Source organism: Mauremys reevesii, linkage group 19 (genome assembly GCF_016161935.1).
Source record: "Mauremys reevesii isolate NIE-2019 linkage group 19, ASM1616193v1, whole genome shotgun sequence".
In the NCBI taxonomy this organism is placed as follows: domain Eukaryota; kingdom Metazoa; phylum Chordata; order Testudines; family Geoemydidae; genus Mauremys; species Mauremys reevesii.
This window is the reverse complement of record NC_052641.1, coordinates 21724889-21745931: the sequence shown is the minus strand read 5'-3', so window position 1 is coordinate 21745931 and position 21043 is coordinate 21724889. Positions and strand designations below refer to the sequence as shown.

Sequence of the window (21043 nt, the reverse complement as noted above, 5' to 3'; positions counted from 1 at the left end):
AAATGGTGTGAATGTGGGGAAAGTCAGGGCAAAATTTGATCCATTAAACTGTATGAATCTCCAGTGAGGTACGCAACCCATTTGACAGAGGGAGAACTAAGGCAGAGAAAACTTCAGTGACTCACTCACCTAAGGTTACGCGGGTCACATCTACACTTAGAGCTGGAGGTGTAAATTCTAGCTTGAGGAGACATATCCGCGTTGCCGCTGGTTGATCTGGCGCACTAAACACTGAGTACAGCACAATGGCGCAAGAGGAAGGAGGGGCTAGCCACCTCGAGTACAATCCCACCCAAGACACAGGGCATGTACTTGGACCAAATGCTGAGACCCCCAAGTTCTAACCATTAGACCACATTTCCAGATGGCTGTAACTAAATTGTTATGACTTTACACAGAATATCCATTTATTATAATGCAGGCCCCATGTCATCACTGCTAAAATAATGATCAGCCAATGCACCTACTACTTATACAAATACTTTTAGGGACAGTCTGACAAACGCAGTTCTCAATATGCAATCCTGCAACCATGAGTTACAGACACCAGGACAAAAGTCCATTCTTCCCCATCTGTTTCTTTTTTCTCCTTAACTACCTTCTTTATACAGCACTATTTTAACACCAGAGCATTCAAAAGATGCCAGCAGAGAAGTATTTACAAGGCCCATATGCAGGAATCAGTTGATGTAACAGAAGTCCCCAAAAGCCTCCTCCTGCTCCTCATATACTACGCAGGAAATAACTTCACCTCGTTAAGCCCACACAGAATGTAAGCAACCATAGGATTTATTTGTCAGAATTCAATGTGAACAAAAAAAACTCTTCCTTTCTACAAGAAAGGAGACTGCTTTACAAACAGGACTCGGAATGAGCAAACCCTTTGTTCTTCAGGCAGTTGGAATGACAGAGTGAGAAGGTAGTAATATGGCCTAGTGGGATGCACGTGGGTTTGGATACCAGGGACTCCTGAGTAGTAACTCCAGTGCTTTGAAGATTTAAAGTGCTCAGTATAACTGCATACAGTTTTAAGGACACTTAGTTCTTCAGACACTGCAGTGGTGGAAGAGACACAGTTTTGGAAGTACTATTTTCATCATGGCCTGTGGGGTTTTCATTTTGGGTCCGGATGCCTAGGCCTGGGATAGAGTTCTCCTGTGTCTTTTAGTTGTTTAATGTGAAATAAGTAAAAACAAACAGAAAAACACTAGACTTACAAAAAGCCTTTCTTGTGCAAGAGCCATGGTGGAGTCATTTATCAAAACTCTTATTTCTCACATTAACTTCTCTTCGGCAGTCTTTGGATTTATTAGAAAATATTAATGCCACTGACTGGCTGCTATATGGAGGCATAACATAATTTAGAGTAGACTTGTTTATTGCATAAGAAAATCTCACCAAGGCAAAGTGAGAATAAATGGCCTGTTTGGGAACACAAAGGGATTAATAAGCAATAAAAACACTATACTCTGGTTCATACCCAATATCAATAGATTTTACAGAAGAATTCAACACAATCAGTGGTAACATTTATCAATGTGCTGCACAATGCCATGTCGAAGACTCTTCATGTAGATTTACAAATATTTCTGGCTCCATACAATCACCCTGCAATCAGCTGCAATGCGAACTAATTGGCACCCGGGATCAGAGTCTTAGCAGGAAAGACAAGGACTGAATGGATCATGGAAATGGAACTATCCATTTTTAACCCACCCAAGAAAGGGTAAAACACGACAGTGGTGGTGGAGGGACTCGCACCATCCCTGCCAGTTGGTGGATGAATAGTGACCCTGGAACATCAATCCAATACTCTGGAACCACCATTTCACTCAAGATTAGTAAAATAAGAGGAAAGCTTCCTTCAGTCTGTTGAGCAACCTGATACCTCTCTACAGGAACAATGAATTCCAGTTATATTTATTTACCAAACATTCTTCAAAGGCTAACCAGCTGCAGCTGCAATACAATGCTTTGATTACCAATGTCAAAAAGATAGAGCATGAAATTAACTTCCCCTTATTCAGTGGGCAGAGAGAAATGTAGCTTCACGCTACACTAATTCAGTGCCCCCGGTATGAAAACTCCCCATTATGATGTCTCGTCAAATTAGAGCCAACGATACAAGGGTGTCGTCTCTATCCTCACACAACGCTATATTTTGTAATTAAGACAGCCCTGAAACAACAGCCTTGCTTATGCAGAAAAGGTCAGGAATGCAAGCCATATTTTTTGCAAGCTAATTGTAAGATGCATGAAGCCAATTATCACAGTAGCGCCGCATATGGCTAAGTAGGAAGGATTTTATAATTTTGTTAGATGCCTTCGAGACAAGTCAAAGTGTCAGCAGGGCTCCCCATGGGGCCACAGTGCTCTGTTTTGTTTGGGCTGCTAGGAAATTGGGAAGCAGACAAACCCCCAAGGGAAGAAGATTAGAATCACTCCAAATTCCAACTGACCCCACTTCCTTTATTATTTTCCTTCATTCACTGGGACAATTCATCTTGGCTTGAAAAATGTCAAAGGAGAATATCAGCCTTTTATTCAAAGGCACCCGATACAAATTCCCTGTCAAATGAGGAAGTCAACTTGGGTAAGTAATATATGGAAAGTCCCTACCTATTTCCTTGTGAATATCAAACCTGTTTATGTTGGATAGCCTCAGGGGCACAAAATGCACCCGGCACTCCCCACCCCGCCACAACGGAAACAACTGAGCCCTGCCTGCCTCAGGAGACACCGTAGCACCACATTGTGCCTAGCCTGTCTCAAGTCCCATTAGCGGAGGGAGGGAGGGTGGGAGTGAGTGTGGGGGGGGCTGCACAAGGGGAATTATTTAAAAATTGTCTCTCTAAGGATTGACAATAAGGCCCATCTCATTCATACTCATTAAGAGCCTTCACTGGGTTTCCTTAGACAAAAAATTCAAGGCAAACAATACTGAGAGACTAGGTCTGAGCCTGCCAACACCCTGACAGTAAACACTCCCATCACCATTACACATGAAGAACAAAACTGCTAATTCCACTCCCAGCATTCCTTCAATGAATCCCCAACCAGAAAACTGACTCAAGCAAATACCACCCCAGTCATCCATCATTAACTGCAGCATCAACTTGATTCCAAAGGGGAATAAATACTATTGTCAACATGGTGTAAACCTAAGCCACCTGTATAAGGGAAGTTATTGTATTTTACATGGTTGAATACTTCTGGTTCTAAAGGAGAACCTTTGCTTCTGATTCAGTGTTTCTTGTGAATCAAACTACAAACAACCTCTTACTACTAAGAACAGCTTCCCTTCTTCAATGTTTGAGTACCCTGACTCTATGTTTATTTAATGCTGTGATAAAAGAGGATGAACATTACCTTTCGGTGGAGAACAGATATTCTCTTTCTGCAAAGCAGCTCCCTCTTTCATTTTACCATAGTCTTCCAACATAGCCATTAATTAGAGACCAGTAATTAATTTTCTGGTTCATGAAATATTTTGCAAAGGAATCCCATTAACAGGCTGATTTGCATATTCCTAGACAAGGTTGCCTGGAAATAAGTGCAGTTACTACAGGAGGCCAGCAACCCTGCGATTGTCCTTGAATCTTAGCCACACGTTATTGTTCACTGATGGGGGGTGGGAGCAGACACCATCTAGTGTGTGATAAAACAGACCCAATTATCTGTCAAATGCTCCTTGTTTCTCACTGTCCTCGGCTGTTGTGTTTTGCATTTCAATCCCTGATTGCTGATAGAGCTAAATGGTTTTCATACACGGTGTCATCAAGTTTGACAGCCTGAACAGTGCATTCGGAAAGCAGGCTTATCATCATGAAAGCCACAGGCCTGTTTGCAGTGTTCAGCGCACTATTAGTTCACTTTTGACTGAACACCCTGCTTTTAATAACTGAACCTGCCTGAAAACCTTCACCGTCTCATGCTATTCAAGTAAGTAGCTGGAGGAGAGTGCACTTTGGCACTTCCTAACACAGCTCTGAAAGGCATTCATGCATTCCAGGGCCAGCCAGTGGCCTAGTTCTGCAATATGAGTCATCCTTCCTCACACAGGAAATAAAGTGACTCTCTCAGACTTCGCACAGCAGGTTCAGAGGCCACTGTATTCTCATCAGGCCCAACCACCTTCACTATGATAGAAATGTAGCAGATCTGATTCCCGGAGAATAAACAATTGCCATTTAGATCTAAAAAAGATTTAATTCGCCAATGTACTTTACTAGCACGGTGCAGCTTTTTAAAGTGATATATGCACTATTGAAAGGCTTCTTTTGGCCTAGCAAGTGCTTGAAAACTCACAGAACTGACAGCTCTAGCCCAGACCCAGGAATTAAATGTGTCACAGTCCGCTGGTTACGCACATTCTCTCCCCCCAGGGGCTGTAAATAAGAATCTATGATAGAGAAAAGAATTTGGGGAGGGGGGAATGCTACTGTAAGTCCTCACTGCTATTCATTAAATTCACCGCTGCATCCCTTCCAAAACCAAGGCTCATTTAACAATTGGCCATATGTTCAGACTTTTGCAGAGCCAAAGAAAAGCTTAAATGGAATGTTATCTCCTGGAATTATGCAGGAAAACTTGCAAAATAATCCCAAACCTTTGTAATTAAGTGTCTCTTAATTCTAAATGAGTTCTAGGTATGCACAGAAAAGTATACTCAGGAAAGATCAATATTGTAATTAAACAATTTAGAGGGTTATTTATTTATTTTGCTGATTTACTTCTGCATTTGTTCATAATAAAAAGGTACAAAAAGGTCCCAAGTGCTTGATGAACTTGCATCTTTATATAGAAGTACAATATGATCATTTTAACAGGCTAAAACATTGGTTGTCTATATATAGAAGGAGCTGATGGGATTTTCCCCTTTAACACCATACAAACATTTAGGGGATGTTGCACTGCTAACACCCAAAACCCCATTAATTTCAGTGAGTTTATACCAGAGTAACAAGCACAGGGAAGTAAAAGTGGAAAAAGTAAAGGAATTACATTTCACCATGTCAATGTAATCTGAGGGTATTCATGCAATGAAAAGTAGACTGTACAACTGCCTAGTTTAACTCTGCTCTAGTTTATATAATGATTTCCAACAAGATAGGTATAAATCAAAGCCTTAGATATGAGAGATGAGATGAGAAGTCCAGGCCCTTAACCTTGTGTGGAACACTAGCTGCCTCTGCCATGTAGTCACCAAAATCCATCAGGTCAAAAATAAAAACCCAATCTCCAGTGACGAAAACCTTATAACCATGACACCCAGAGCCAAATAACCCATCCTGTGCTAAATGATCAGTTGTAAGGAAAGTACCACTCCATGCTAGTCTGTTAATTCAGTAAATTAAATTTGATTTGTTTATTCTTTTAAAAAGGAATTAAACTTAATTTACTGAAGTAAAAGGATAACGGAGTTGGAGTTGAGTTCATAAAGAAAAACTAGACTATTTTATATGTAGGGCGCCAGTTCAAATCCACCCCAGCTTGGGAGAGACTGAAAGTTACCACCACCTGACAAGGGCCTCAGGGCAAAGAGGTCAGTGGGCTCAGTCTAGTTTCCAGGAGACAGGTTGGCATATCGAAGAAAAGAGCTGCCACAGTTGGCTTCCTTGTTAGCTTAGCTAAGACGACAAAGTTGGGGGAAAACATGGAGACCTACGGACCCTAGACATGGCTCCTTCCAATTAAGGTGGAGGTTGGGAGACAGGTAGTGCTGCTGCCTGTTCTGCAATATGAGTGGCCTAGGCAGAACTTCCTTCTGCCAGGCTGAGAATCCAGCATCTTGGACAGCACGGAATTCAGATATTTTTAAAATACCCTTTATTATTGTGAAAAAGCCCCAACATGGGATCTTTGCCACTGCAGTTATGTTTCTCAAGAACACTAGAGAAGCCACTTGCACAGATCCCAGGTGAGGCAGTTCATTTTAGTCCGGTTGAAAGCCGTAGGCATGTCACACGCCAACAGATGGTTAATTATCTCAATTGTATTGTGATTTAGCTCCAAGACAGACCGAGTGTGCCAGCACTGATGTTAGCAAGCTTGGCTGCTCACCAGTTATCGGAGGGCACTCTTGTCCTCCATTTCTCGATGACCGAACCAGCAAATCCAATCCCCCACCCTCCTGAAAATCCTCAATTAAAAGGAAGCCCTACAGTTAGGGACTCTCATTTGTTCCTGAACTCAGACCCCGCCAAGACGTTTCTGAGAGTTCAAGCACTCAGACTTCAGGACACTGTCAACAGTCATTACAGCAGTGAGCAGAGAAAAAACACAGACACACAGTTTTCCCCTCTAGATGAGGGCCCCAGCCTGATCCCACTGAGATCAAGGGCAGTCTTCCCATTGATTTCAGAGGAAGAAGGATCAGGTTCATTGCTTATAAACTTGAGACTTTTTACCTGGGAGGTTTTTTTTAGACTTAACTCCTGCGAGTCTTCTTTCTCTTTGAATATATTTTTCAAAAGGTCAGTATAATAAAAATCAATTGGAAATAAACTAACAGCAGTAATTAATGACTACAGCAGAGTAATCCCCCTCCCCCTTAGTTATCCAACGCCATTCTCTGTGTCTCAGACCCATCCTAAGCACTGTAACTCATCACGTATTTTACTGGAAGAACGAGGGTCCAATTAAGGAGAACACATTCGCCAAATGCTTGATTTGTGGCAGATTCCAAAGTGGCCGATACAAAGACGAACATTCAGCACGTCACAATAAAAACTTTGTCGGTCACCATAATAAATCAAGCCGCAGCCGCTTTTACTGAACCCTCTTTTACTGCTAACGAGCAATCTGACTAACCAACAAATAGACAGGAGGGCTCATTCCACAGCCCTCATTTATACCTTGCATTTGTATAAACTGATTGCACCAGATTAATGCATATCTCATGATGAATATTTGCTCATATTGGGTCAGATTCTGCCACTCTTACGCTGAACAGAAATCAGTGGGGATTTTCACAGAGTAAGGTGCTGCTCGGCATGAGTAAGGATGGCAAGACCCGGCGCCTACCACGCAAAACTGATTTTACTCCACCGCAACTTACTCAATTCAGTGTAAGCCCGAAGTGTACCTTTTCAGACCTACAGAATGGCAGGCCAGTACTGATTCACATCTCTTTCCGGACAACATAAAACCCAACAGAGCGAGGCACACAGGAAATCTTTGCTACAAACTAATGCATTGATGGACTGTCTATGGTATATTTTACACAGCACTTTGAATGATTCCTCAGACAGTCTGCACGAAAAAACAATCAAAAGGTGTCAGCTGAGAGTTCATTAAAATATATTTCCCTGAGGTTCAATTGCTCTGTGCGCGCACACACACACACACACACACACACACACTCCAACTTCACAAATGAATGCCTGGATATGAAAGTGGAACCTTTGCAGATGCCATTTAAACTCCAGCCAAGAAGGGAACAGGCATGTCAGAACTGCCATCCCTCCTCTAAGAAGGGAGCAGCTCTCTGACCGTCCATGAGAACATGGCCTCTTTCTTTGTGCCAATATAAAGTACGAAAGCCAGACTGTTGTAAAATTAACAAGGCAATTCTGCACCGGTGCCAATGAGACATTCTGCCAACATTTCCCATGTTTAATAATGGTTCCTGGTTTTGTTTTATAACAAAACTCCCATCACACAGACTTCCTCCCTATTGTGGTAGGTAACCACTTGCTTTTTGAAATTTACATAATTTATTCAAGTTCATATGCATATGTCTGTTTATATAAAAGAAAACATATGGTTCATCCGTTTACATCCAGACTCTGTATGACTGTGTGTGTCATACATACATCGTATTCTATCTGGCTGAATCTCTGTGTGTGTGTATGCATGCACACACTATTTATTCACTTGTACCATATACAGCTGGATAGACAAGATGTGTGAGAATCAAAGGAAAAAAGCAACTAAGGGACATGATACATAACAGAGATGCTGACACACCGACTCAACTACAATCTGCCAGGGCTAATATTTAAGACACATGCATTTCGATTGTATCCATTGCTTTGCTCACTTTTGCCATGACATATCTTTCCCAGCAAAATTCTACGAAGCCCTGGTACGCACAAATAATGCATGGTTATCGCAGCTTCTCACACCAGATAGGAAGGAGAATCAGCCTGGATACAAGATGGAGTCACCAACCAAAATGTTCTGATCCAAGCTGCTTCCTCTGAAACACTTCTTAGGTCACAGGGAACACAAGAAAACAGGGTGGAAAATGAGCAAGAATGGTGTGAAACATTCACGTCCTTTTACATACAGAACTTGGGATATTGCACTTTTTGTAGACATGGGAACTTTAAAGTCTTAAGTTAACAGTCATAACAGAAACCCTGGGGTGTGGCTCCGAGAGGCTCAGCAGATACAGCTGAGAGATTTCTTTCACCTCTAGGAGAACAGCAGTCGACAAAGACAACGTCTTATCTAGGGTTGCCAGTTTTGGCTAGATGTATTCCTGGAGGTTTCATCACAGGACATAATCTTTAATTAAAGATTAATCTATAATTCCTGGTCCTATGCAAAAATGATATTAGCGTGTATTGTGGATCTGACACAGCTATCAAAGCTGGACGGGCTGGGAGCTTGCATTCGAGAGAAAAAAAGCATTGCCTGGTCCCCTACAAGTCAAACACAAATATATGTGGCAGGAGATGAAGTTTATGAGGCAATGCCTGCACTAACACAAGACCTTGCATTAGGGTGACCAGACAGTGAGTGTGAAAAATCGGGACGGGGGTGGGGGAGTAATAGGAGCCTATATAAGAAAAAGACCCAAAAATCGGGACTGTCCCTATAAAAAAAAAATTCGGGACATCTGGTCGCCCTACCTTGCATTTTCAGTTCCTTAGCTCTCCTATGCACAACTACCGGTCGTTGTGTTCACTGCTAGTGAATGTCACCTTTACTCTTCCCTACCCCTGAAGTCCTACACTGAAAACCTACAACAGCCACTCAAAGAACCTGCCAATATGAAGGCTGCAGAAGGTCTGTCTGTATCCGACAGCAGACTAACAACCCAAGAACTCTTGAGATTCTCACCCTGGGAGAGAGACTTATCCACAAAAGGGAAAGGAAAGGAAGTTACAAGTCCTAATTTGTGGGGATTACTCTGGGTCCTTGACCTTCCCTGCAGGGATGACAAACAGCAAAGTCCCCTCCCCCATGTTACCAATTCACACAGAGAAACAAACCTTCTAGCTAGACTTTAGCTAGACTTTTGATGTATATTTTAGAGAAAACAGTGTCTAATGCAGCCAGCTCTTCTTCTGAGCAGCAGCAGCAACAACTGGCACATCCTCTGATGCCTAGCTAGACTCACTTGGCTTCCACGCAGAACACAGTGCCCTACTTAGAGTCTACGTGAAAATCTCAGCAGAGGCATCAAACCTCTGAAATACTGCGTTGCACTGGTCAGCAAAACCCTTTCACTTTCACATTCATACACTTTCAGAAGGAGAGATGCTTGTAGGCAGCACCAAAGAAAAATACAGACCACTTGTCATTTATGGGGCTTCAAAGATTAACACCTGTTTCCCTACCCAAATAAATAAAGCCAAAAAAATGTTGTAATTGCTTTTAAAACAGAAGTACAAAACGGGATTCCAGAGGAAAGACTACACCATGTTTTAAGCCACTATTGCTACAACATGTTCCCAACCGTTGATCTACATCATCCTTAGCATCTGGTCATTGCTATTTTTCATACATGGAGTTTTCTTGGCTTTCTTTTCCTATTGTGTCACTCTATTGAGATTCACATTAAAGCTGAAAGGTTCCTCTTTTGCAAGCAAACGTTTGGTTGATTACTATGACTGGCCATGGAGTCAGACTTAGCCAACTGTGACCTTGATCTGCAAGAGTCAGTAAATAAATATGTTCATATAGAAATATGCATCACTTTAAGTGTGTGTGTGTGTGTGAGAGAGACACACACACACGAACACGCATGTATGTACATCTATAAAGCAGATAAAGGGCTCTCTCACGGGCTCATCTCATTCCAGCTCAGAATGAATAAAAACTGGATTTCACCCCCTTTGATTTTGTTTTAAATCTGTCTCCCCTGCTAGCCATCCCATGCCAAATGCTTCCTCTGATCCATCTGCACATTCCCCACAACACACCCTCTCCCAGATGAAAGCTCCTCTCACGGCTCAGCAGGAAGAAGCATCCAAAGGATCCAGCCCAGTAAATGAAGGGGGGGGTCGATGGCATGGGGAAGGAGGGATTTGTGGAAGCGATCTGTTGATATTATTAACCATTGCTGTCTGCAGAGTATTGTGTGACCCTGTGATACTCAATGTAGCACAGTCTGCGAGCACCTCCCTCTCTCAGCCTCATCTTCTGCAGCTGTATCCCCGAGCTATTTGCGTGCCAGGGCAGGGGCTTAGAGTTTATTACCAAATTTTAAAAAGTAAACTAGATGGATTTCTAATCCTGATAGCCTAAAAAGGGTGGATTTGCATTGCTTGCTCTTCTGCAAATTAAAATCGCCCCTCACTGTGATTAAATGAGCCCACTTCTACTGCACACTTAGCCCTATGCTCCGAGCGAGATGAGCAGTATATTAGCAAGCCCAGGAAAATCAATAACCTCATTTTCTCTCTCTCTCGTGCGCGCATGCACATACACAGACACGGACACGTTTCCTTACCTTTCATTGTCCACACTCCTGAAGCCAGGTAAAATGTGCCGGAAGCTGCTGTTCCTATCAAGCTTGGGCTGGCTCTTTGTCCTTTTGATGGAGCCTTTAAGCCGACGGCTGAGAAACCCCTGTGGGGTGAGACAAGAATACTAAATTATAACCCCCCCCCAAAAAAGAGAGAGCGAGAGAGAGCCCTGAACCTGCTCCCTTGCACCCAAGCACGACTAGGCAAATTGTTCTCTCCTGCACCCTTCAGCTGCAACTGCCGGAAGCATTGTTCGTGCTGTCAGCCCGGCTCCAAGGATTCCATCCAACATCTGCTCCCAGCGCTTGCAGAGGCCAGCGAGCTACGTAGACGCGAGACTCCCCTAAGCCTCTGTTACCTTGGCAACCATCAGCTCACATAAAAATACTGTCTGAGAGACAAGACTAGCATATTGCAACTCCCAACGAGAGGAAACATTCGGACTCGCGGTTCTGTTTGACTCAGCCTGGCACCACTGCCAAGACTCTCTGCCAGGCACAAGGACTCGCTCGCTCCATGCCACAGCGACTGGAATCAGAGATTGACAATAATTTACTCACCTGTCCGAAAAACCCCAATTGCTTGCTTCAGGCGAGTGGAACTGGACAAGGCTGTTTTAAAATGTATCATCAAATATCTTCCCCCCGCCCCACTCCTACAATGTGCAGCTTTAGAGTAACCTACCTACACATCCTACATTCAGTACCTGCACAGAGAGAGGACAGACCTATACTGGACAGACAGCGTATACACGATGCCGCCTCCCCTCTCCCCTATGAAATATAAGTAGGGGGCACTGCAGTGCTTTAAGGCTAGCATTCAATATTTCAATAGCAAAGCTTCTAATATGTTATTTGCTTATTGCTATGAGTTACTGTCCGACATAATCTGAACAAAGTAAGGCAATAAAAGAATCATGCTGCTACAGTGCCCAGCCCTTACAGGATGGGAGAAGGGCTGAGGGGACCGCCATAATGGCCATAAGGTAACAAGGCATTTAAAAGGAACAAAAACATGGTGATAGGAGCCCAGAGAGCAATTCCCCTCTCTAGGATACATGGCCATAGCAGGGGGCCGAGGCAGATGGAAGCAAGCACCTTGGCCAGTTATTTCACAAGCTGAGATCTAGCATGTGCCTCTTCTCAGTCCTATCCTCACTGAGGTGGTGGTGACATGCTTAGCCCAAACTAGGTTTTGACATATGGGAGAGAGGAACCTCACTCGCAGGTAAATTGGGGCAGTACCCCCACCTGGGGCCCATGGAGCATGCTCAGCCATGCTAGGCTTGAGCCTATTCCACTTTTCCAACCAATCCTGGGAACCGGTTCTATGTCTCTCTAGGTGTCTCCTGAATATAAACAAATGCACCCCTGCACTGTGTAAATAGTATCTCTCGCTCTCAAGAAGAGACTTGTGAGAAGAACCAAATACAGCTAAATGAAACACAGCCCCTCAATTTGTCCATTCTCAGAAAAACACTCATTCCCAGACACAGTGTCAATGGGTCAGATAAGATGTTCCTGGAGTACCAGGACTTCCTGGGGCAGTGTATGCAGGCTTCTGATTCACAAGCAACTACCTAGTTTGCAACTGTATCAAAAAACAGACAAATAGGTAAAGGTGACTAAGATTCACCCAAAGGCCATATCACTCATGAATGCGGCATGTAACCTGTATTCATAGGCCAAGTCATTTTTTCAGAACCACTTGTTTCATTGGAATGGGGATAGAATCAACTAGAAGGGACCTTGAGAGGTCATCTAGTCCAGTCCCCTGCACCCAGAACTAGGTATTATCTAGACCATCTGAAGCAGAACATGTGACTACCAGGTCATGTGACGAGAGAAATGCACAAGACAGTGAAGGCCCTTTCAGAAAGCACTGTAGCTGTGGAAAATAGCCATTATAGCATTTTCCTCTCTATGGAACAGGGAGGTGAGGGGAAGCCCAGACAAGGGGAACACAAGGTCTCTCTGCAGTAGCAAATCTGGGGGTCTTTTTTAAAAAAAGACCCCAAACAATAAGTCTCAGAGGTTATATCCTCATCTATTGCCTCAGACTTGCCAGACCACTTGTCCTTTCATGCATGCCTTAGACATCCCCACACTTGCTGTGTCACTCTACAGTCTCTTGCCTGTCCAGCACACAGAGAAACAGACCTTTTATATGTTACCCAACATTAAACACACACTGGGTGAAATTCACCTCAGGAGTAAAGCCAAGGGAATTTAGCCCACACAACAGTTTAAATCCAGTTGTATAATCACTGGCCTCAGTGGGGTATCTGAGCTCTGAAAGGGAGGGAGAAGCATTTTGCCACACCCATATAGCCTCTCTGTACCATTATTTCCTCCAAGGCAACCGAAAAAGAAAGATCCAGCAACTTTCTCTTGGACATACTGTAGTTTCTGCCATACCAGACGAGACCCTCAGTCCATCAAGTCTGGTCTCCTGGTACAGGCAATAACTAATACGTGATGCTTCAGAGGAAGGTCAAAGGGAAAAAATGCAACTGGCCAATTGTGCATTCTTCCCTAACCCCAGTGGCAAACTGGCTTCAATCCAGAAGCAAGAGATTGGACTGCCTTTATCTCTGCAGGCCTAGCTAAAATATTATATGTTGTAACGTTATCAAGCCACTTCTTTAAAACCCAGTAACAGCTCTTAACTCGGACAGAGAACTGAGAATGCAACAAACATTTTTCTGTAACAAACGATCACGGCCATCTCACGCTATCTTACATTTCACATCTTGACAATTGCTAGATGATTCGAGCAGGGCTTGGAAATTAAAATTGAAGATTGCAATAAGACATTACATTCCTTCTGTTCCCCATTGTTTTAACATTCATCGCCACCAGCAGGAGAACACACTGTGCCATTTTCAGTTTTCATTGCCAGCTTCAGTGGGAGAATTAGATGTCAGAGATTTTAATGCCAGTAAATTATAACATTATATCAACACATTAAACTTACATAGTGTGTGTCATTCATACACAAGCAACTTCACAAGAGTGGGAAACTATTATTCCTGATTTTTATAGATGGGGTAACTCAGACCCAGAGTGGGGAACTGGCTTGCCCCAGGAAAAGAGAGAGAGAACAAACAGGAATTGGTTTCTTGGGCATGTCTGCAATGCTTTTGCAGTATAACAACAAGTAGAATAAGACTATCCATCTCATCATCACTGGTGACCATAGACAAGATTTGAACTCTGATCTCTAGAGGGGATGCTAGTTGCATCTTCCAGCACCACTACTCCTTTACTCCAGTCTTGATACAATCTCCTTGAGAGTCCCTAGTGGCTAGAATAGAGTATTCTGCTGTCCTCCATATGTTGTTTATAAATCTTAGATGGAGAGTTCTTTGGGGCAGGGTCTATTTCTACCTCCGTGTGGGCAGCATTTAGTACTAATAAATAAATGATAGGAAACATTGTGCTATTATCTTAAATGGATTAAATATTCAGAAGCACAAAGACAGTTTAATAGGCTATAATACAAATGACAATCCACTGAAAGCTGAAGGAGAACAAAGAATCCCTCCGGAAACAACCACACTGGAAAGTCATCAGAAACTCCAACCTGTATAAGTCCCCTCCTCAACATAACTCAACTTGCACTCTGAGTTCTGATGTTACAGAAGGCCAGAGGAGCTCAGTGTTTTCATAAAGTTGCCAATGCACCTCTGTAGCAGTTTCCCTTTATAATCAACAGCAAGTCTTTGTGGGGCTGGAATTCTGGTCTCCCTCCTTGGCACTTCAGGCAGGTGACATAGCTGGAGCCTGGCACGCGCTATGCAAAGAGGAATTTCCCCACACCACCACGCCAATGCATCTCAAGCCTGGTGGCACGCTCCTGCTATTCCAAAAGGGAGATTACCTGCTACGCTGATGTTGGGAGGTGCTTCCAGAAGGTGGATACATGCACACAGCATTGGAGAGGCCCTAGGGGAAAACTTATGCCAGGATTTGAACATGAGGCTCCAGCAACAAATGGCGAGTGCACTAGCCCAATGTGCCATCAAGCCCCCCCCTCCATCATGCCATGGCAACTGGCTTTCCCCAATGTACACACCAAACCGCCAAGCTTCTTGCCCTGATGTGCCACCTATATACATTCTTTCTGGTCTTTTATTAGAGGAATTCTTAACTGGATGGAAAACTCTGTTTAAGACATACATATCGCCAAACTCAGGGCCTTCTCCTGCACTGCGCGGAGGGTGCTCAGCACATGACAGAACAGTACTTCCTCCGTGATCAACACAGCTGCTGCCCCAGACTCTTATCAGGCCTTGTCAGGATGGAAAAAAGTAGCACTTAGTGTATAAATAATCTCTTTCATGGTGATGGCCATGAGCAGGTACAGCAAAGAAATACCTTTCCAATGCTACCAGATGGCCTAGTTCCATCCGCTTGGCCGGCACAGCAGCAGTGAAATGGTTAAGGGCCTGTGGATGTTTCCTCTGCTCAAGAAGTGATCTTTTCGGGTCAGCGGGGCATATTCTGCAGCGCACACCGGCTCTGTTCCAATGCCTGCACAGGGAGCACAGGCACAGTGCTCCATTGCCCAGAAATAAAAAGATGTCCAGGTTCCCTGCTCTGCAGCTAAGCAATTCGACTTTTGCAAGTGGAAGGGCTTGGCTGTTCTTGGTTTGTCTCCCTAAACACAGACTCCTTCTGGAATGCAATTGCTCTAATCAGGACAGGAGATTGAAATTATAAGAAAACACAGGGGAAAAAACAAACAAATGTTTTCTTTGAGGAATGGCTCCTACCCTTATCTGCTGCTGCATCCATTGCCCCACCTCTCAAAACAAGACAGGCAAACTTCAAAACAGGACAGTTGATCTGGATGTGATTTGGGTTCCTTCTCCCTACACCTTTGGACAAAGCTTATTCATAAGCAGTTAAGACCCCACAGGTAGGAGAAGAAATTTAGGAAGACGAACATGAAGTCTGAGCTCTCCTGTCACAAGGGATGGGGGAGCCACTGAATGTTTTCCCCAGGCAGTAGTGTTTTTAGCTGAAATCTCACTCCTGAGGATAACAAAAAGGCACAGAGTGCACAGCTGCTACTGGCATCCCGAAACTGGCTGGGCCTGTGTGTCATCACGGTGTGGCATGGGAAAGCATCCCACTGCAGAGGAAGAAATAAGGCAGCTATCTCTAGATGCCTTCAAGAGAGGATTGCAGAATATCTCCATGGAAGTTTCAAGACCTCTCAAGAGGATACAAGGGACATCCCAATGTATGTGAACGGCTTCACGCACCCCACCTAATGCTAAAGGGGAACAGAAAGTAGATACAACTCTACCTCCAGTTGTTGTACTGGAACGTCTTCTCATCCAAAAAACCCAAAGCAATGAGAAGTCGATACCTGTGTCATGTTGGGCTGAGCACCATCTTTAAATTTAAAGATTGTCAGGGAAAACACATGCACACACTTACCGGAGGTTCCTTCCCCTTCACTGAACACCTCCATGCTCAGCTAGTATGACTGGGCAGACTGTGGTGGAGTCTCAAACAGGTCCTGGCTTGTGGCATAGCTGGACTTCCTACCCCCACCTTCTTCTGTTCCTCACTCTTCAGGCAGGGGTCTCAGTTTAATGCTCCTCCCAGGTATCCACAGCTGTCTGCGCAGTGCTGGTGGGGCCTCCACCAAGCAAGGCATGTAGCTCATGGTAAAAGAGGCTGGTCTGCAGCTCAGCATCAGATCAATTGCTGGCCTCCCTAGCCTTGAGGTACACCTGCCACTGTTCCTTGGCTTTCATGCAGCCCTGTGGTATCCCTCTGCCTGCATCTCCCCTGCAGTTTTTTCATGGATGCCCACGTTTCTCCAGCTGGTCCATAGCTGGGCCGGCACAGCCTCTTCTCCCCTAAGGCCCAGGAGAGCCAATACCTGCTGTCTGCTCCAGGCAGGAGCCTGTCTAGTTGCACACGAATGTTATGACAGCACACAGGGCCTCTGTTCCACCCAAAAGCCCCCCACACAGTAAACAATGTACTGATATGCTCAGAGAAACCACTCCATTTATTTTTCCTAGTTTTGTGTTAGTTTTATGGTTGACTTCAAGTAAAACCTTGCTACATATTTTTCAAAGATCTTCTGTAATGTGTTAGCTACTCACAGTAATAAAATTGCCAACTGCGGCTGAAGTGTTACATGCAAATAGAAAAATCCCAGTCTTAAATAAACGACTACCTGTAATTACTACAGAGTAACACAGTATTTTGTACCTCCTGGTGTCCAGTTTCTAGGGAAAATGATTCTCTATCTTAACCACCAGATCATCTAAGACCAAGGTCTATTCTTTGACATGCCAGACTTTGAGAGTTGCCCAGGGTCATACACGGTCTGGCTGGGTCTCTTTATTCTGGGGACTTGTGTTATGCTCAGTCACTTTGCTCTCTGAGTATCTCAGCTCCTTGCAAAGATTTAAGTTGTTTGGGGCCGAGACCATTTTTTGTTCTGGGTTTGTACAGTGGATTCAGTGGCATGGCTGGGACTCTTGGTACCACCACAATACAAAGTGATAATAAAGCAGGAGTAATTATTCTTACAAGTTACTTTGAAGCTAAATTAGTGGATGATGTTTGCAAAAGGAACTGAAATACATGACAGGAAGTGATCAAATTACAGCTAAAAAGTAATGATACTCTTCCAAACTCTACTGAGAAAAAAAAGCTCCATGCATAAACCAAGTTTCATACACTTGAGACACCAAAATGAGACCTCACTCACAATAGAGCTTCAAATTATTATTGTCTTTCACTTTTCTGGCACACTGATCAACCATGAAATACGGACATGTCATTATCATTATACTTCAGAGTTAACATGCATGTGAAACGAATATAGGCAGTTCACACTTTTCAAAGCTATTGTTTCAGGCTGTCTGGAGACTCAGGCGAACATGCCAGTTTATGCTTGAATCACATTAATGTTTTCTTCACAACCATAAGGACCAAAGACTTAACTGTTTTGTTTGCTTTTTAAATTAAAATCTTATTTTCTGAAACAGAAGATGGTAGCCTTCGCGAGATAACAGCGGCTCACTGAAATGACACCAACCAACCTCTGGTGCTGGATATTGGTATTATAAAGCAAGAAGGAAACAGAATCAGCACTATGGGGAACTGTCTGGATGTTGCAAAGACAAGTTCATTAATATTTGTATTGTGAAGCAGCTGGAGATTCTCAGATGGAAGATGCTACAGAAATGCAAAGTATTATTAGTTTCAATGGACAAAAAAGTGAGTTATCTTTGTTATCTTCAGAATTTGAAATAAAATAGAAGCTTTTTCCTGGGCAGTATTCAATATTTGCTCATTACCATGACAAAAAGATACCCAGTGTACAACTCCACCATTGCCTTGTAAACATGTCTGTATTCAACTCCACCAGCGAGCACAAAGATAAAAGATAAAACCAACGGAAAGTTCAAGAGTCAAAAGTTTATCCTGCGAGTCTGAGGGGAAAAAAGCAAGCCATAAAGCAGACTCCTTCAACTGATACAAGTAAGCAAGTGAATTTCATGTATAGAAGTAACCTTCAGAGATCGAGTGCCTTTATATTTGTTTAGAGTATGGGGGATGCTCCTTTGAATAGATCATATATCATTTATTACCGTTGACTCTTTCGATTTAAACTTGTAAGTTAAAAGCTGTTCCCCATCACTGTCATCCAATTCTATTCCTGTCAGAAGTGATAAAGGGCTCAATTCATGAATTTAAAAAGCAGACAGCCTCTGTCGAGTCACCTTCCTGAGTGTGCATTCTCTGCACATGCCATTTTTGCATAGGCATATTAATGGCTAGTGTAGAGAGAAACAACAGTCAGAGCCTCACCTGAGAAATCCACGCGGCACCAGCTGCATGAAAATTCCCATTACGTTAACTTACAAGTTATCCTTGCAACTTCTCCACTGAGGACCTCTCAGATTCAGATTGCATCACCATGGCCGACTCATGCTGATCTAGAGAGTCTGCCTAGCATGTCTGGCACTGGCATCTCTGCAGGGGTGCTCCACCGATCCCTGGAGGAGGGAGGGCAGAGCCTGAAGTGCCTACACACTCAGGTCCATGTCTTCCGCCTCCAAGCCCTGCAGAGGCTCCTGTATGGTGCGGGTAGTCCGGCATGGAGCAAACTGGCGCACACGCCTTCCTGCGCCGCTTCCAAAGGCTCCAATATGTTCCTTTATCTCCATCCGAGAGGTCGTCCACTAGACCTCTCTGGGCTGCCGGTCTTCTACCAGGACCTCCTCCGGACCTGGAAACTGTTCTCAGCGACCAGGTCCGTGGCGGCCACCGAGGGGGCAGATCTCCTCGCAGAGCCCCTGCTACACAGCCCCCAGCTCTGTGTGCAGGTGGCACCAGAGGTTGATTCTGGCAGAAGTCACCAGAGTTGGAGACCTCCTGGACTATGACTGGGGAGAGCGACCGGATCCCCTGACGCTCGCTCAGTGCATGGGGCTCTCCAGGACTCGTACTCCCCAACGCGTACTTCAAGAGGTGAAGGCCACTTTGCTGCCTGCTGCTTGGGCCTACCTCAACCGGGTCCTGCAAGAGGGCACTCCTCGCCCACCCTCCACCCCAGGCCCTCCGGACCTTTTCAGCGGGCCCCTGCCCTGTGGACCCAACCGGCCCCACTGCCCCTTTAGCGTGAGCTGGCTGCATGACTTGCAGCCGGTTCGCTGCCAGACCGCACCAAGGAAACAGCTATATACGCTCATTCTCCTCACCCTCGCGTCCCACCCCGACACAAAGTGGCGGGGCTTCCTGCCACCTTTAGAGGGTGAGCCCTGGTGGGCCAGCCTATACTCTACCCTGGTCCTGAGGGCCGCTGGGGATATCAGTTGGCGGCTCCTTCATGGGGCCATGAGCATGGGCGTGTATTTGGCACGGTTTACCCTGTCCCAGACACCTGCCCCTTATGCAGCATGAGACACACCCTGGCGCACATTTACCTGGAGTGTGCCAGGTTGCAGCCCCTATTCTGGCTCCTCTTAGATATCTATAAAACCATCTATAAAACCAGGGAGAGAAGGTTGGCTGATGGGTTCTCCTGTGACTGTGGGGCCTATTTCCCATCTTCCGCCCGCTCACGCATCCAGGCAGAGTTCCTCCGGGTGGCGTCTGCTGGCCCCCTTGATGCCTTCGAGGACCAGTGGGCGCTGTGCAGGGTTCTCTGCTCGGTGTCCCCGTCCGGTTCCCTTCGTTTGGCCCTTTGACCTGACTCCTGTCCTTGTTATCTCATTAGTTGTCCCCCGGAATCACTTGGCTTCCAGGTGCTGTGGATCCTCCTCTTAGGCTGGGGGGAGGTCCTTTAGCAGTGGGCGGGCTTGTATCCCAATAGGATGCCTGGCACTGGGTCCTGGGGAGAACCCTTCACAAATCAGCAGAGCATTAGGGATCAGCGCTCAAAAGGAGAAACAAATACTCTAGTCATTGGACCAGGAGAAGTGTGTGTCTATTAAGACAGCCATACACACAACCCTTGCAGAAAGCAGAAAACCTGTACACACGGAAGAGGGTGGCAAGCTCTCAGATTTATCTTTTCATGCTTTCATGTACCAATCCCAGCCATCCTGTAAACCCATAAAGGAACGTCCAGCTGAGGTGAAGTGAGGGGCACCTATGCCAGGTGGTGACTAATGCAAGCAGAGTCTATCCATGAGGAACCAGGTTGCAGTAACCCATGGAACGTTAAAATATCTGTGTCCAAAGGGGACCAGGAAAGCCTCTCTCTCCCCCATACACACGAGGGATTAGGATGAAAGTCAATAGCATGAGAAAATATTTCCAGGAACGTTCCATGTGTCCAGTGACAGATGCTTATCATGGCAGGTCAAAGACTCATCACTCCACACTCTTGCCAGGCGTGGGCCCTGGTATGCAGAGCACCTGGGGCAGACATTGACACACAATATGGAAGTGCACAGACGTGTATATTTGTGAGCCAGGCCACAAAGCAGTCACAGAATGCAAGAAACAGTGCAGCTTGTTAAGGGTTGCCTAGCAACAATGCCCTTGTATGGCAAGAGATTAATACAATTTGCACTGTCATTGGAAATACTTAGCTCAGTCCACTGGAAAAAATTGGAGGAAAAGGCACCTAGGAGCCAGATTGGGTCTAGCCAGGGCCACAAACCCGGGAACAACGTTTAGTGACAATGAGCAGGGGTTAATCAGGAGCCTGGGGATTTTAATGCAGGCAAGTATCAGTCAATCACAGAGGAAAGAGAAAGAAAAGCTCTAGCAGGTCACATTTTGTCCCTGTCCACCCCCAGCTAAGGCGTGGTTGCTGTTTACAGTCTATTCTCCAGTGCTGGGCTCCAT

General features: G+C 44.8%; 1 protein-coding gene across 21 annotated transcripts in view; it reads right to left on the bottom strand.

The window, feature by feature from the left end:
- LOC120386847 (DAB2 interacting protein) overlaps positions 1–21043 on the bottom strand; it is a 374907-nt gene that overhangs the window by 173623 nt on the left and 180241 nt on the right. For 19 of the 21 annotated variants that reach the window (XR_005589941.1, XR_005589942.1, XR_005589943.1 and 16 more), the window contains one exon: positions 10688–10806. The exons of the other annotated variants lie outside the window; for them this stretch is intronic. Coding sequence is in view for 16 of the 19 variants with exons in the window: in XM_039506775.1 (XP_039362709.1) it covers positions 10688–10806 (119 nt within the window). In the remaining 3 variants the exon portion in view is untranslated. The remainder of the gene's footprint in view (positions 1–10687; positions 10807–21043) is intronic. 21 annotated transcript variants of the gene reach the window in all.